This window comes from Malurus melanocephalus, unplaced genomic scaffold (genome assembly GCF_030028575.1).
Source record: "Malurus melanocephalus ecotype Western Australia unplaced genomic scaffold, MMel_1.1 scaffold_88, whole genome shotgun sequence".
Taxonomy (NCBI): Eukaryota; Metazoa; Chordata; class Aves; order Passeriformes; family Maluridae; genus Malurus; species Malurus melanocephalus.
In genome coordinates this window covers 1,493,244-1,507,431 of record NW_026623320.1, presented here as the reverse complement: position 1 = coordinate 1,507,431, position 14,188 = coordinate 1,493,244, and the positions used below count along the sequence as shown (strand labels likewise).

The 14,188-nt window shown below is 39.9% G+C and overlaps 2 protein-coding genes across 3 annotated transcripts in view; one reads left to right on the top strand and one right to left on the bottom strand.

Moving 5' to 3' along the window:
• The window catches only part of CYFIP1 (cytoplasmic FMR1 interacting protein 1), a 74,180-nt gene that overhangs the window by 47,124 nt on the left and 12,868 nt on the right, over positions 1-14,188 (top strand). For both annotated transcript variants that reach the window (XM_057368098.1, XM_057368097.1), the window contains 2 exon segments: positions 9,070-9,213; positions 10,738-10,828. In XM_057368098.1, coding sequence (XP_057224081.1) covers positions 9,070-9,213; positions 10,738-10,828 — 235 coding nt within the window.
• Positions 1,867-6,948, bottom strand: LOC130574725 (fibronectin type III domain-containing protein 9-like). Its single transcript, XM_057368101.1, has 2 exons — positions 6,614-6,948; positions 1,867-4,319 (listed from the first exon to the last, which is right to left on the bottom strand). Exons 1-2 carry the CDS (start codon positions 6,683-6,685, stop codon positions 3,513-3,515), a joined length of 879 nt encoding a protein of 292 aa, XP_057224084.1. The 5' UTR covers positions 6,686-6,948; the 3' UTR covers positions 1,867-3,512.

Below are 14,188 nucleotides of genomic sequence, written 5' to 3'. Positions count from 1 at the left end.
ATTCTTGATTGCTTTTCTAKGAGCAGCAGCAATCAAGGGGGGGTCTTTCTTGCACTTCTGGGGCAAATTTCATAACTAAGTAGGCCTATATTAGAAAATACTCATGACTCTCTGTAGTTTTAAATTTTAACAAGTGCACATTTTTATTCTTGGATCTAATGTATTTTGAAATTGAGGCTATCTGAATGGAGTTTTTAGCATTTCTACTCTATATAGCCTGTAACAGATAGGAATTCTTACCTGATAGAGGCTGCACATTGAAGCKTGTGATATGATTGCATGATATTATTCCATGTAGTCCATAGCCAGGCTTGTTACAGAACACATCCTTCTTTATGTCCTTAACAGTTACGTTACTGAATTGCCTCCTGACTGGATAATAATGAAATATGGAGTAGCTGTRGTTTTTTGTTTTTTTTTWAATTTTGTTTGAGTTCTTGAACAATTTAAGATATTCAAATAAGCACCTTGCATTGCTTTTATAGCCAAGAAATGTGACTTTTCCTTACTGATCTATTTCGTTGCTGGTTGTTTTGGGATTTTTTTGTCATGTTTGGGCTTGAGGTTTTACATTTTTTTTCTTCTTAGCAATGCATGGCATTTATTTAGGTCAAATCAAGAGTATTTTGACTACTTATGCATATATAGACTGACATGTGTATTGCACTATAATGGCTAAACTCTTTCTGTGCAGAAACTTTGCATGAGCACTCTGCCTTGTTTAAGAGTAACTCAAGAAATTTTTTGTTTGTATCTCRAAGTGGTCACATATTTCTAAATGGATCAAAGCATCTAGTCTATATTAATGTGCCTTAATATATAGTGTAGACTGTTGTAGCAACATTCTCTTTAGCATCTGAATATGCGTTTCTATGTGTCCGGTATCTTGTAGATGCTAATCATTTGTCTTCTGTAAAAGGCATRTCTTCTCAATGTGAATATAATGGTYTTTATCTAGTGCTGGTACACAAATTAAAATGAGCTTGCACTATGTTGCAGCTTGTTATCAGTTTGCTAATCCCTTGGAATGTTTGCCCCTTATTAGATGACTGTTAAAACTGGATGGTGAATTACCAAATCTAATACAGAATTGCCAGAATGAACCTGAATGAATCTGTAATAAAATTTTCTCAGCAAGAAACAAAGAATGATGTAGCTCTGTGATCATATGATGACATGAGTTCTTCAAAACTAGAGCAGAAAACAGATGACACTCTGCAGGAGCTGCTTGTTTGCAGCAGGTGCGAGATGGTCCATTGCTTGTGAGATGATATAAATGTTATCTTAGTAGTGCACAGTAAACTCTGTGGGTGGAATGGTTTTATATTTAGAGGAGGTAAATCCCTTGGGGAGYACTTCCATGGTAGCTCTTTGCCTTCTCAGTCGGATATAGACAYGTCTTTTGGATATGTATGTTTGTGTACAGAATTCAGTCGGTGAATTGCCTCAAAATTGCTTTAAGACTGAACTGCTCCTTGTTCTCAGTAGKGTATGTGCATGTGTATATAAAATAAATGTGTGTAAATATATGAATTGGACTGCCATAAAACCCACATAAAGAAATGGACGTGCAGACAATTTAACAGGTTTTCAAGGGCCCAGGTTGTTGGCAGAGATTGACTGCTTGAGATTGACTGTCCCTTGGCTTCATCCCTTTAACATGTAAAATCATCTTTTTCTGATGAAAAGCTAATCAGTTAATCTTAATTTGATTACAAGATAATTTTAAAGCATTTTTTCTGTCCTCACTAGCCAGGCCCCCCTATTTTGGCAGTAAACCTGKTGTGTTAGCTTCATGCTCTGACAAGGGTTTTTCAGTGCCTATTTTGTGTAAGACCATCATTTGAAACAGCAGTGAACTGTTATTCTCACAGTTTATTTGAGACTGACGTGCAAGACAAAGGAAAACATGTCAGCTGGAGGAGGTGCTCAGTAGMAGGTGGAGAACACATTATTGCTAACTTCACACAATAAAAATGCCTTTTGAAGTGTTTTCTAGAAGTCATACTCGCCCCCATTCAGCAAACAGTTCTGTGTGTCATGCTTATCCTAGTCCAAAAAAAAAGTAAAGAAGATTCATCACACTTATGCCAGCTTCTTCCCAGCACTCGGCGAGTTGATGCATTTCACAAGTCGTGGGAATTGTTGTCAAAATAGAGTAGCTGAAGAGATCCGCTACCTGCTGTGAGATATTCATGGGGAGCTCTCTTGCCAAAATTGTACACCCCCTTATATTCCAGGGCCCAGTGGAGAGGGATGGCAGCAGCCCTGCCAGCAGTTCTCGAGCCGTGTCAGTGAGAGCTGACTTCACACATACATACCAATCGCAATGAAGTGCCTGCAGTCACAGTGCACCTTTGTCTTTTAGGCATAATATACAGCAATACCAAAATTTATTATGTTTTTGTGGAACACAAATGCACTTAAGAGGTTTAAAACAGGGTGACTTATACATGTAAATCAGACAACACTTGTCATGTTGGGAGGGTGAACAGATTTCTGTCCGAAGGACCTTGGCACTTTGCCATGAAGCTCAAGGCAGAGTGAGATGATCGGCAGGTTTTCATGTTATGAAAATAAAATGCATTTTGGCATGTTTTTATTATTTTGTCCCCCTTCATTACACAGAATGTACTGTCAATGGGAAAGAAATTTGCAGCTGATTAATGTGTGTTATCATTAAAACTGAAAGGGAAAGAGAAAAGGAAGGGCCAGGAACTGCATCTCTGAATTCCATTTCCTCTGCATGGAGTCASTGGAGCAGAAGGTAGCTTGTGGTGGGAGCAGAAGAATGCAAAATGTGATAACCCAGGATATTTCCTTAATTAGAAGCATCCTTACAAAGTCAGTATCTTGCATGTATTTAGACCAAGGGAAAATAAGACAGAGGAGAGGATGATATAAAATCCTGGTGAGTTCATCTTACGTTCCAAGCCTGACCTCAGTGCAGGTGGGAGCTTTGCACAACACCATGGGCAGCAAAGTGTGTAGTCTGAGTGTAGTAGCTTGTAGTGTGTGGTGCAGAGAGCAGTTGGGATTGTCAGGATAAAACTCACGCTGGCAAACCACTGCACTCTGTGGGTATGTTCCAGTTGCCTATAGTGTAGCAGTCTGGGTTGCCATCTGAAAACTTCTACTCAGTTTTACTCATGCTAGTTAAAAAAAAAWTCTTGGTCATTTTTGATTACTTTTTATATTTGTTTGGTGTTTTAGACTAAAGAAAAACAATGAAAAACTCCCCTTGAAATGTAAACCAATTACTTGCTACATGCTTCATGTTTGAATAATGGAGGGTGGCTGAAATGCTCACTTCTTGGGCAGGTGAACCGCTGCCTCTGAGTACCTCTGGATGCCTACAGGCTGCTGGAAAGGAGTGYGACATCAGAAGTACAGCCAGGAGTGCTGCAGTGAGCAATCAGAGCTCCCTGTTGTGACCACCACCAGTGCATGTGGTGTGTTTGAAGTAGTCAGGGTACTGTACGTGGCAAAAATCTTCTCGCTCCCAAAGGTTWCTAATTTATAGGAGAGCACTGTCCTGTTACTGGGACACATTCCCGACTTTTAGAAGATGGCAGGACTGGCTCATTGCACACTGAGGGATTCTCTATGATTGTGGCCAGCTGGAWGCCACTCAGATGCTTTTCCTCAGTGTCCCGTGTCTGTTGGCTGTGCCTGCTGGACTCCTCTGACTCCTCCGAGGCGTACACCATGCTTTTGGTCCATGGCTCCCYGTGCTCTTGTTTGGAGCTCCCGTTGTGCTCCTGCAAGCGCTCGCGTCGCCTGCGGCACAGGAGGTGCAGGCAGCCGTAGAGCAGCACTGCAGCGATGATGAGCAGCAGCACGCTGCTGGTGAGCCAGATGCCCAGTGCCAGCTCCTTCTTGGTGTTGCTCGCAGATGCCGGGTCTCGTTCCAGGGTGTTAAAAACTCTGCACTGGTCRCTGGAGGGGTTTGCGGACTGGCAGGTCACGCACATGATGTACGTCGTGAGGGGAGTCAGGTTCTCAACAACAAAGGAGGAGCGAGTRGTGGGCACCCTCTCTTCCTTCTGGAAGCTCTTTCTGGAGTAGCTGGATAGCATGCTGTTCCAGTTAGGGTGGTACATGATGCTGTAAAAGCTGTCCACGCAGCCGGCCATTTTYGGCCAAATTACCATTGCCGTGTTTCCGGTGATGTTTTGGACGGTTATTCCCATCAGGATGTTGCTCGGATGTTTTTTACTCTTGATGCTGATCTCCCTGTGGAAAGGGAAGGTGTTTGCAGGAGGTAATTGAGAAGCTGCCGCACTGAGGAATGTTGTGTGGATCTCAGTCACAGTGTTCTGTAATGTAGGAATGGAGTTCATTAGGAAAATATGCTCTCATCTTTGGTATTGCAGTATAAAAATGGGAATGAAAGTTCATAAAGTTTGGGGTATTTCTCTTCCAAGTGAAAGGATAAACATAAACTTAGAGAAATTCAACCAGAGCTGCTGCCTGTAAAAGTGACCAGCTGTATCTTAAGAGATGATTAATTTCTGCAAAATTTGCAATTGGGGAATCATTTCCTTTCACTTTTTTTTTTCCCTAGGTGATTGTAAAAAATTGCAACAGTTGCTTTTTTCTCTAGTCTGAATATCTTGCATTTTTTGTTAAGTAGCAAGAGTGGGGTTGGCAGGAGTGGCTATTGAGTGATAAATGCCTCTAACCACCCACAAGTTTTTATTTTTGCCAGTCACAATCAATTGAAAACCAAAATAGTATGTGGAGACATGACCAGGTATTATTTTGTCTCCAATACCTTGCGTTAGTTTCTTAGTCACAAGTACACATTCGAACATGTGAAAACAGGCTGAGRGAGTTGGGGCTGTTCAGCCTGGAGAAGAGGAGACTCCCAGAAGATCATACAGCACCTTCCAGTACCTAAAGGGGACTGATAATGCAGCTGGAGAGGGACATTTTACACAGGCAGATAGTGATAGGACAACAAGGAATTACTTTAAACTGAAAGAGGGTATATTTAAACTAGATATTAGGGAGAAATTCTTTACTGTGAGAGCAGTGAGGCGCTGGCATGGGTTGCCCAGAGAAGCTGTGGAAGGTGTCCCTGCCTTTGGCAGGGGTGCTGAAACAAGACAATCTTTAAGGTCCCTTCTGACCCCAACTGCTGTGTGAATCTRTGATATTCTCCATGCTTTGCTGATGAGTTGCACATCTGTAGCCATTGCAGCTACACTGCGGCAGTGGCAGTGAACGCCATACATTGGTGGTATCAGCATCAAAATATTTAGTCYTGGTGCTATTCAGCCTGGTGGAAAACCTTTTCTCAAGTTAAGCTGAGTGAAATGCAGCTTTCACTGTAGCCTACCTTTTGGATAAATAGTGGGGATTTAAAAAAATTACTAATACTCTTTGCTGTTCAGAGTGATTTTATGTAATCGTGTGGTTCGTCTGTCCTGAATTTATACTGCTCCTCATCCTCAATTCAAATTAGAAAATCTGCCAGTATTTTGAGATTCTCTGTGTGTGTTACCACAGTAAATAGTGAAATGAAAACATCTAATTTCTGCARTTTTCTAAACACATCTAGTAAAGAATACATAAAAACAACCAGTGGGTATTTTAATTTTTTTTTGCTTGGGTTTGATGCTTTTACTGTTGTGGTGGTAACTTTTGAAAAAGAGCTTACCTCAGCAATTTAATCTTATTTCTTATTTTAATCATCAGTTTTCAGTGGCACTCATGGAAGTTTTTTTACACTTTGAAAGTTTCTCACTTTTTTAATGACTGTAAATGCCCRTGACAATAACACTGTGTTTCATTGTTTATGACTTTGTTACGAAAATCAACTATAATTTTTTTTCTTTTAAGGTCAGGTTTAAAATGTTGCATTTTGTAGATAAACAACAATTAATTATTGAAAATTCTTCTGAGGAAGAAAGTTTGTAAGATTTGCTCATAACATATTCTGAAATTATTCTGTAATACTTGTCTTTTGTATTAGATAGGAGACTGGGAAAATGCATATTATTTTAATGGAATTTAGACGGTGACATTACATTAATAGCAAGAATCCTGTGCCTGTTTATGTATGAAAATTGTTGCTCAAGGCTTGGATTATACTTCCTGGGAAGTGGGAARAAAAATATGTTTATTTTCATTGCAGTGTAAAACCATGGGTATGACTGATCTGGGTAGATGCTGCTCTTTAATTGTGTGGCAAGTGCACCCTTTTTAACAGAGCTACAATATAAAGGAACTGAGTTTGCTATCAGATAAAACCTATCAAACAGACACATTTTGGCATCTACCCAACTACTGCAGATATTAAAATAGGGTGCATTAGTGAGATCAGAGGWTTTACTTTCTCAGTTACTTTCTCTTTAGCTGGTGGATCCCTATTACTTAAAATTATAATATATTTTTTATAGAACACTTCCTAGAAACAGCCTAGAAACAAGTTTCAACAGTTTAATGCTCATAGCATTTTTTAAGTAGAATGTTGGAATTATAATTAAATAGCAATAATGCATTTCTATTTTTACAAAACATCAGTTATTAGAAAATGCACAGTTACTGACACGCAAATGTTTGGAAAAGCCATCTGATGTTTTATGGATCATAAGTCAGTACTTACCGTCACTCCCTGATGGAAATTCCGGGACAGAATTTCTTTACGGTGATTCTGCTGTGAAAATGTTACAAACATCAAATTTTTTGTATCCCTTTCTACATGAAGTATTTCCTGACTGATCTCTGTTTGCCAGTTTGCTTTTTCTTCTCCTCAGAGTGTCTGGACTGAATTCTCATTGCTCGGTGATTTCAGGTTTTTTCTCCGATGCTGCTGGTGGCATGGTTTCTTTGTCTCTTTCACTTAAATTGATGCAAGAGCACATCTTGTCTAAAGATGCTGTTGCCTTGCTTTTCAAAGACCACACAGGAGAAAAAAAGAATGTCTTTTCCCCCCTCTCTTGCTTGCCTCCTCTTGGCAGTAGGCTGCCTGAGGATCCCTGTTATATACTCTTGTGTGTAGACCAGTGATGCTGTGAGTGATTAATGTTAGCACTTTGATGACATCAGCAACAACTCTTTTTTTTTTTTTTTTCAATTTAAGTAGGGGAGGGAGCGAGTATAGCTTAAAAAATAATGAACAGCAACTTCCCTCCTTCTCCACCCCCAACCCCTCTTATCAGTGACTTCTTCCCTTAGGATTTTATGCTTTTGTGCCTTATTGGGTGGGAAGTGCTGTTGGTGTGTAATGGTGTTTTCCAAATCCCTTGTCACAGTTTAGAAAGATCCACTAATCCAGTGTTACAGGTGGGCTGTAAATTTTAGGGACTTCCCCATGAGGTCTACGTGTAAGAAAGATGTATTTTTAGATTGGCTGGCTTATTCTTCTTCTTCTTATTATTAGCAAGTTATTAAAATACTGAAATYGTGTTTTTCAGGCTTTGTTTTCTATGGCAGATTTCTGCTGTGTGAAGAGAGGTTCCCTCCCCTTAACCTTTAAGGCAGTAAAAAGCTTTAACCTACTAAAGTAAAATTCTGCTTGTGCTGTACTGAAATAGATTGTTCTGGCATGTTTGCTCTGAAGACCTACCTAATTGAAAACATCAAAAAGCAAAAAAAGAAATCCCATCTTTTAGGGGCAATTGTATAAATCCTTAGTATTTAGGACAATCATCTGCACATATGTTCATAAGGTTTTAGTAGTTCTCTCTGCTGTGTTTGCCCCAGACCCCATTTCTGTATGTGGAGAGCTATGAAAATGCACAGGTTGTACTAAGAGGGATAGAGCTTTAGGCTGTCCCCTGCTGGGACACATTTGCAGTTTGGCCTTTTAGCCAGCTCTGATGTAACAGCAGGACTGTTATGTGCTAGRATTCTAATAGTTACCCAAGTGTCTACTTTAGTTTTCATCTAGAATACATTTTTTAAATTTCTAAGACCTCAGTTGGAAACTGGTGTGTATATAAAGCTATACAACGTAAATTAAAAATGTGCACTTTCTATCCTGATTGCTTTTAAAGATTGTTTTTAAATCCTTTTGTGAGAATAATATCCTCCAAGAGCTTGGTAGAATTTTGTGACATGAATTCCTAGTAGTTTAATGCCATGTATTTCAGTGTCTGGTGTTGACTTGCATGGGTAATTAGGGCAGGATCTGCATTGAAGAGAATGTTCTTCCTGGAAAATTTTCTGTTTCATCTGTGTGTGAAGTTGAAAGTTTAATAGTGTGCTGTTTTCCATGTGTGTATTAGAGGGAATAAACCTACAAAAAATTAAAGGAAACACAACAGCCCCTTCTGTAAGAAAGGTGGCCAAGATTCCTGCTTTAAATTAAATTTCAGGGTGTTAGGAGAACAACCCACTTGCAGAAATGGAGCATGCTAAGTAAGCCAACACCTCTCTAATCTGCAGCTTCAGTAAACCCCCACATCACATCAGTCTGCACTGCTGTGTCCACCTTGATAGAAATAAACATTCATGTGGCAAAGCACCTGGTCCCATTCACACAAGTCTTGTAGAATTTCCAAGAGGTTAAATCCCAGACTTAGATTTGCTTTGATCTTGTGTGCAGCAAAGGGGTATGAAAAAGAAAGATCCTTATTAATGAGCTGCAGAGAGCAGTAACTGCAGAAGACCTTTTTTGTAGTTGAGTACTCACAGATTTAAAACACCTATTATGAACAGAAAGTTGAAGTAATTTCTTTCAAGATGTTTTGCGCATAAAATGAAAGATGCAGAAGTAGCAGCTGTGCTTTAAATTCAGGGATCTGGACATGACACTGATTACTTTTACCCTTTTATGCTTGTATGAAAAGAAAAGTACAAAAGAGAAAGCGCTTATGGCTATATAAATGATCAATGGAAGATGTCTGGTTGAAAAAAAAAGTGTTCACAAATTTGTCAGGCTAATAGACTTTGGTTCCTGTCTTACAAAAGTGAAACTTTGTATTTAAACTTCCTTCTGAGACAGTTGGCTACAGTTATTTCAGCTTTAATGTGCTTTTAATTGCCCTGTAAATGACATTGATATTGAGATACAGGCACATGACRTTTTCATTAATCATATCTGTTTTCTTGTTTTAGGCATTGAATTTGGCATATTCCAGTATTTACAGCAACTACAGGAATTTTGTTGGTCCCCCTCACTTTAAAGTCATCTGTAGACTTCTTGGATATCAGGGCATTGCTGTGGTGATGGAGGAGTTGCTGAAAGTTGTCAAGAGCCTGGTATGCTAATTGTCTTTATTTTTCTGCTAGTCTAGATGATTTATAATAGGAAATGCCTCAAGGAAAACAAAGTGAAAGTGAGATCCTGGATAGAAAAAATTAAAATTACTTCCATTGAAGTTCAATAAAAGCTGTGTTTGACAGTATTCGGTGTCTTGTGTGAGCAATACAAGAAGTGCCTTCATGTCCTGAGCAGTGTTTTGAAAACTTTGGGTTCTTCATTGGAGATTAATTTAGTTTTTTAGGGCCCAGGCAGGCTCTGGAAAACTATGAATGTTTCAAACTGATTGATTGCAGCTTCAAGACCATACTGTACATTCACTTCCTTGATGTTTTTTGAGAATAGCTGTGGTGTGCTTTCTGCCTGCACCTAATTTCAGGGCTATCATTAATGACATCATTGATAGATGACTCCTTAACAACAGGAGARTTTAACCTCTGTGCTTGGTTAGCAATTCTGCTCAGGCCAGTTTTGAAGACATTATCCATACAGCCTGGGTATCCTGTATTGGAAAGGGCCTTTTTTGTAACTGGGAGGAATTGAGGCGCTGGCTGTTTGCAATGCTATTAAAATCTATATATACAGCCATTATGCATTGCAGTTAATTTAAGCCAAAGAAATTATATTTTCCTCCCTGTTGCTTGTAGGAGCATGCTGCCAAAATAATCCAAGTGTACTAGGGAAGCTGTGGTATTCGTAATCATACTGCAGGCACTTGACACATTTGGCAGTTTGTTTACAGTAATTCCCACAATGTTTGAAGTACATTTTTGGTGTTCTAGAAAGGGTGAMTCCTGCTTGAAGTGGTGCTGTAGTTTAATGTTCAGAGAAAGAGGAAAATATGTATATTTTTCAGGGTTTGAGCATCAAGCATTGGTTTGTTGTGTTTTATGAGTTTGTTTTTTTTTTAACTTAGTAGTAAGTTGTGTCAATTCATTAAAGGTGGCATTGAACACTTGGTCATTTATGAAGAAGGTTGAAGGGCTTGGGGGAGGGTATCCTGCCAATGCCTGCTCAGGTGTAAGGGGACRGATAAGAGGTGTGATAGGAAGACAGGCTGTGACTGGAGGCTGGAACTGTCTCAACTGCTGTGACCAGAAGAACCAGTTGGGGCAGTTACAGCCATACTTAATCATAAAGTTTTTTTCTCATGTTGCTTTTGAAAGCATTCAAATGCTTTTTGAATGGTTTTGAAAGTATTCAAATGAAACTCTTTTACCAAAACCTTAAATGTTAGTTAGACAGTAAAGGCTCTGTAGGATAAARCCATGTTTTCCTCTTTTGTACCTTCCTGGCCTTAGCTGTTGTGCCACTCCTCTTGCAGCAAAGGTGGCTAATGCCACATGAAGGAAAGTGCAGTTCTTTTAATTTGAAGAAGTTGCCTTTTTAAAGATGGTGACTGTCAGAATTAAATGCAAGATTTTTAGAGCTGTTTCAGTTCATGTATAGTTTGAATGCAATTTGTTGTAAAGTTTYCTAGTTCTACAACACTGACATGTTTACACACATCTGTTTTCTCACAGTTACAAGGGACCATTCTTCAATATGTCAAGACCCTAATGGAAGTGATGCCTAAGATCTGTAGGTTACCAAGACATGAGTATGGTTCTCCAGGTCAGTTGGTGTTTGATATTACCTTTGCAGCCTTAATAAGATGATGCTAACCACTGTCTTCTGAATTTTGTATATCTCTGTCTTTCCCTCCCTCCTTTCTCTCCTGATAATCAGTGTTTAGTCTGGCTTTGGTTTTTTATTTTGTTTTTTCCCCATAACAAGAATTACTGGATGCTGTGCTTTCTGAAAGTACTTAATAAAGTTTTARGACGTTTGTATGTTGGGCAAAAAGATAACAATCTGTATAGAGACAGCCTTAWGACATAATTGATCTTGAGCTGGGATGTCCACAATAGTTTCTATTTCTAGTCTTTCTCWTAAGGCTGTTGAGCTTTTTGCTCAGCAGGTTAGCCTCTCCCATTTTTTCTGTTTAAACATCTAATTTAGATAACCCAATTCTCTGGAACAGCCCCTGTTCCCTTTTCCTTTGCCCTCACCAAATGCAAGATAAAAGAAGTGATAGTGCTGGGAGGCAAGCTGGTCCTGCCAGAATAGTTATGTCTGAGGCTTGTGTGGGGTGCATCTTAGCCTCTCAACAGGAGGCGTGACAGTTGCAGAAGAAGAAATGGCGTTGAAAGCTGCTTGCCACTATGGAGAAATAATTGGCTAATTAGTATTTATCACATTGTTCACTGAAATTCCGAATCTGCTTCCCCCTTCAAAATATTCCTCCTCCACAACTTCTAATTAACACAAATTAGTCCTTCCATGTGCCACCCACCTCCTGAGTTTATTTTTCCAGAGTCACTTAGTTTTATTAAATGCCACTCCAACTGGAATGAGGTTGGTTTTTTTCTGCTTCCCACAGCTTGCTTGACGTTCATTACCAATGTTAAACGAAATCGAGGTCTTACTATTTCCTTCCTGTTTTTCTCCCTGGAGCATAGAATGGATGAATCATGGTAGTTAGGAGTATAAAAATAATCTATCTGAGGCTTTCAGCCATTCATTAAGGTCTGACCGCAAAAGCAGCAGGTATTCTCAAATATAGATTATGCATCACCAGGATCTGTGATGCTACAGGTGACATTAGGAAGCTTGCCAGAAATCCTCACCTGTAAAGGCTAAATATTTAGGAGAAAGGAGATGCCCAGGGCTTTTAGGAGAAACCTTTCTCTWAAGGTCAAAAGACAATCCATCCTATAGGAAAGGCAGAACTTCAATAGTAACAAATTCAACAGTAACAAATTATTTTGACCTCATATTTACCCTTCCAAAAGAAATGCCATATGTTTAGGTGCTACTGTACCAAGAAATCAAAGCAACTCTTGGTTTTATGATGAAATGTCATAGCAACTAAAATTGGACTGCATCTGAAGGCCTCACCTGATTCTCTGCTCCTCTACTTCCCCGTTGCTGTCAGGTTTTTTTCTCAACACRCGTAGTTTTCTTGTTCTGAACTATTTCTAGCAGTGGACACATAATAATCCCCTGGAGAGTCTGTTCCAAGAAATGGCAGGGACAGTGTTTATAGCACTGTCATGCCATCTTTTCCTTTCCTTTACAARCTGCCAGACAGGAGAGGTTTGTGGAAGCTCAGGACACCTCCATCGCTCACATCACATCAGAATTGCCCTGTGCTCTCTAACACCTCCCCATCATGGAGCTGTCGGCCCTTGGAGCAGCACTGGCYGATAAAGGAAAATGTTCTCTGTGCTGAGGATGTGCTGTAGACTTCAGCCTTCATCTGGAGAGGAACTGCCAGACTGTAGAAGGGCAGCTCAAAGCATGTTTCATTTGAGTCACTGTCCTCTCCTTCCTGTGCTAAATCCTCCTCTTCAGCAGTCTTTACCACACCTTGTTTATGTGTTTTGCCACACAGAAAATGCTAGCCAATACACACCAACTGCTGTCTGTTCCCTCCTCTGCCTCCAAAAGCTTCCTCAGAAGTTATTAGYTGTTGTAGTAAGCCTGAGTGCTGTGGGGTATGTCTGTGTGATGCTTCTGTTCTTTCATAACAAATCATTTAATAACTGCACAGCCTACAGATCAAAACTGATTTCAGTCTTTAGATGAACTATGTAGATTCTCATGTATCTTGATAACAGGCACATATTAATTCAGAATTAATTTCCTGAGTCCATTCTCCACATGCAAAGGGGTTTAAGCATGCTCAGTACATAAGCCTCTAGCTCTTTCCTACTCTTTGGACTTTTCATTTGGAAAGCTTTGTTTGGACTCTTCTGATTGCAGTTCCTTGAGTTCTGCATAATCAGCCTTCTAGACTTACGGATTTCAAAAGGGTGATTTATTGCTGCTAAAAGGAGCAGGGTACAGACACTGGCATCAGAGTTGTTCAGGACTCCTCTTTGCCAATGGGTTTGTTTCCATAGGAACCATCTAAAGCAGTGGGGAACTTGTTCGTCTTGTAGTCATAAAAATATTTGTCTAAAAATACATTAAGCATAAGGATTTTTATAGGGACCTTTTAAAGTTGCGAAAGCTCTTAAAGGAATATTTGCCTTGTAAGAGTTTAGGCTTGAAATTTCATCTTGGAGGTAACATTTTCTTCTGCTGGTTTTTGAGTATTTGAACATGGCATTCCTGCTTTTGATGATGAATGAGTATCCTGCCACTCTGAAGTGTCACTGAATACCATGAGGAAAGTAGTTTGTCAGCTTTGCTGTGAGATGAGGCTTTTGTCACAGGTACACCATCCTTCCAAAAGAATTTTTTTTTTAAAAATCAGTGGCCATAGCAAGATACAAACTTCATGAGAAAGTAAMCAAATTGTGTATTTCTTTCTGAGTATAGCATTTCCGTGTTTCTTCTTAAAAAAACCCAAACAAACAAACAACAAAACCAAACCAAAGAAACAGAACACTCAAAGCTGGTGAAGGACAAAGCACTTGTTGCCCCAGGCCATGACCTCTTGAAATCCCACGTGTTGGCACAACAGTCTGGAGAAGCCCCACAAAGCCCTGTGCCACTGGCTGCTGTGTTCCCATCTCTCCTTGGGCTGATTGTGTTGCTGGACACACCTTGGAAGCTGTTTCTGCACACCAACCCAGCAAAAAAACACTCTTCCACCCCTTCTTTGAGGGGAGTGGAATATTTGAGGTCAGAGTCCAGTAGGAACTGGAACAAGCCTGGGCTGGGAAGCATGGGGAAGGGCAGCAGTGRCTGGAGCTATGAGGGGAGCATCACTTGGGGTGCAGCAGAAGGGTTTGTAATTCTGCCTGTTGTCCCAGGTGTTTGATCCAACTCGGATAAGGAGSAGAATAAGTTAAGTGGGGGCACAATGGCCTAAGTCTGCATTGGATGAAGGAAACGTATTCAGAGGTCTTCCTGAAACCTGTCCAGTGGAGAAAGATTTGGGAGGGCATCACAGAGTATTTAAAAGAATTTAGGGCAAACCCA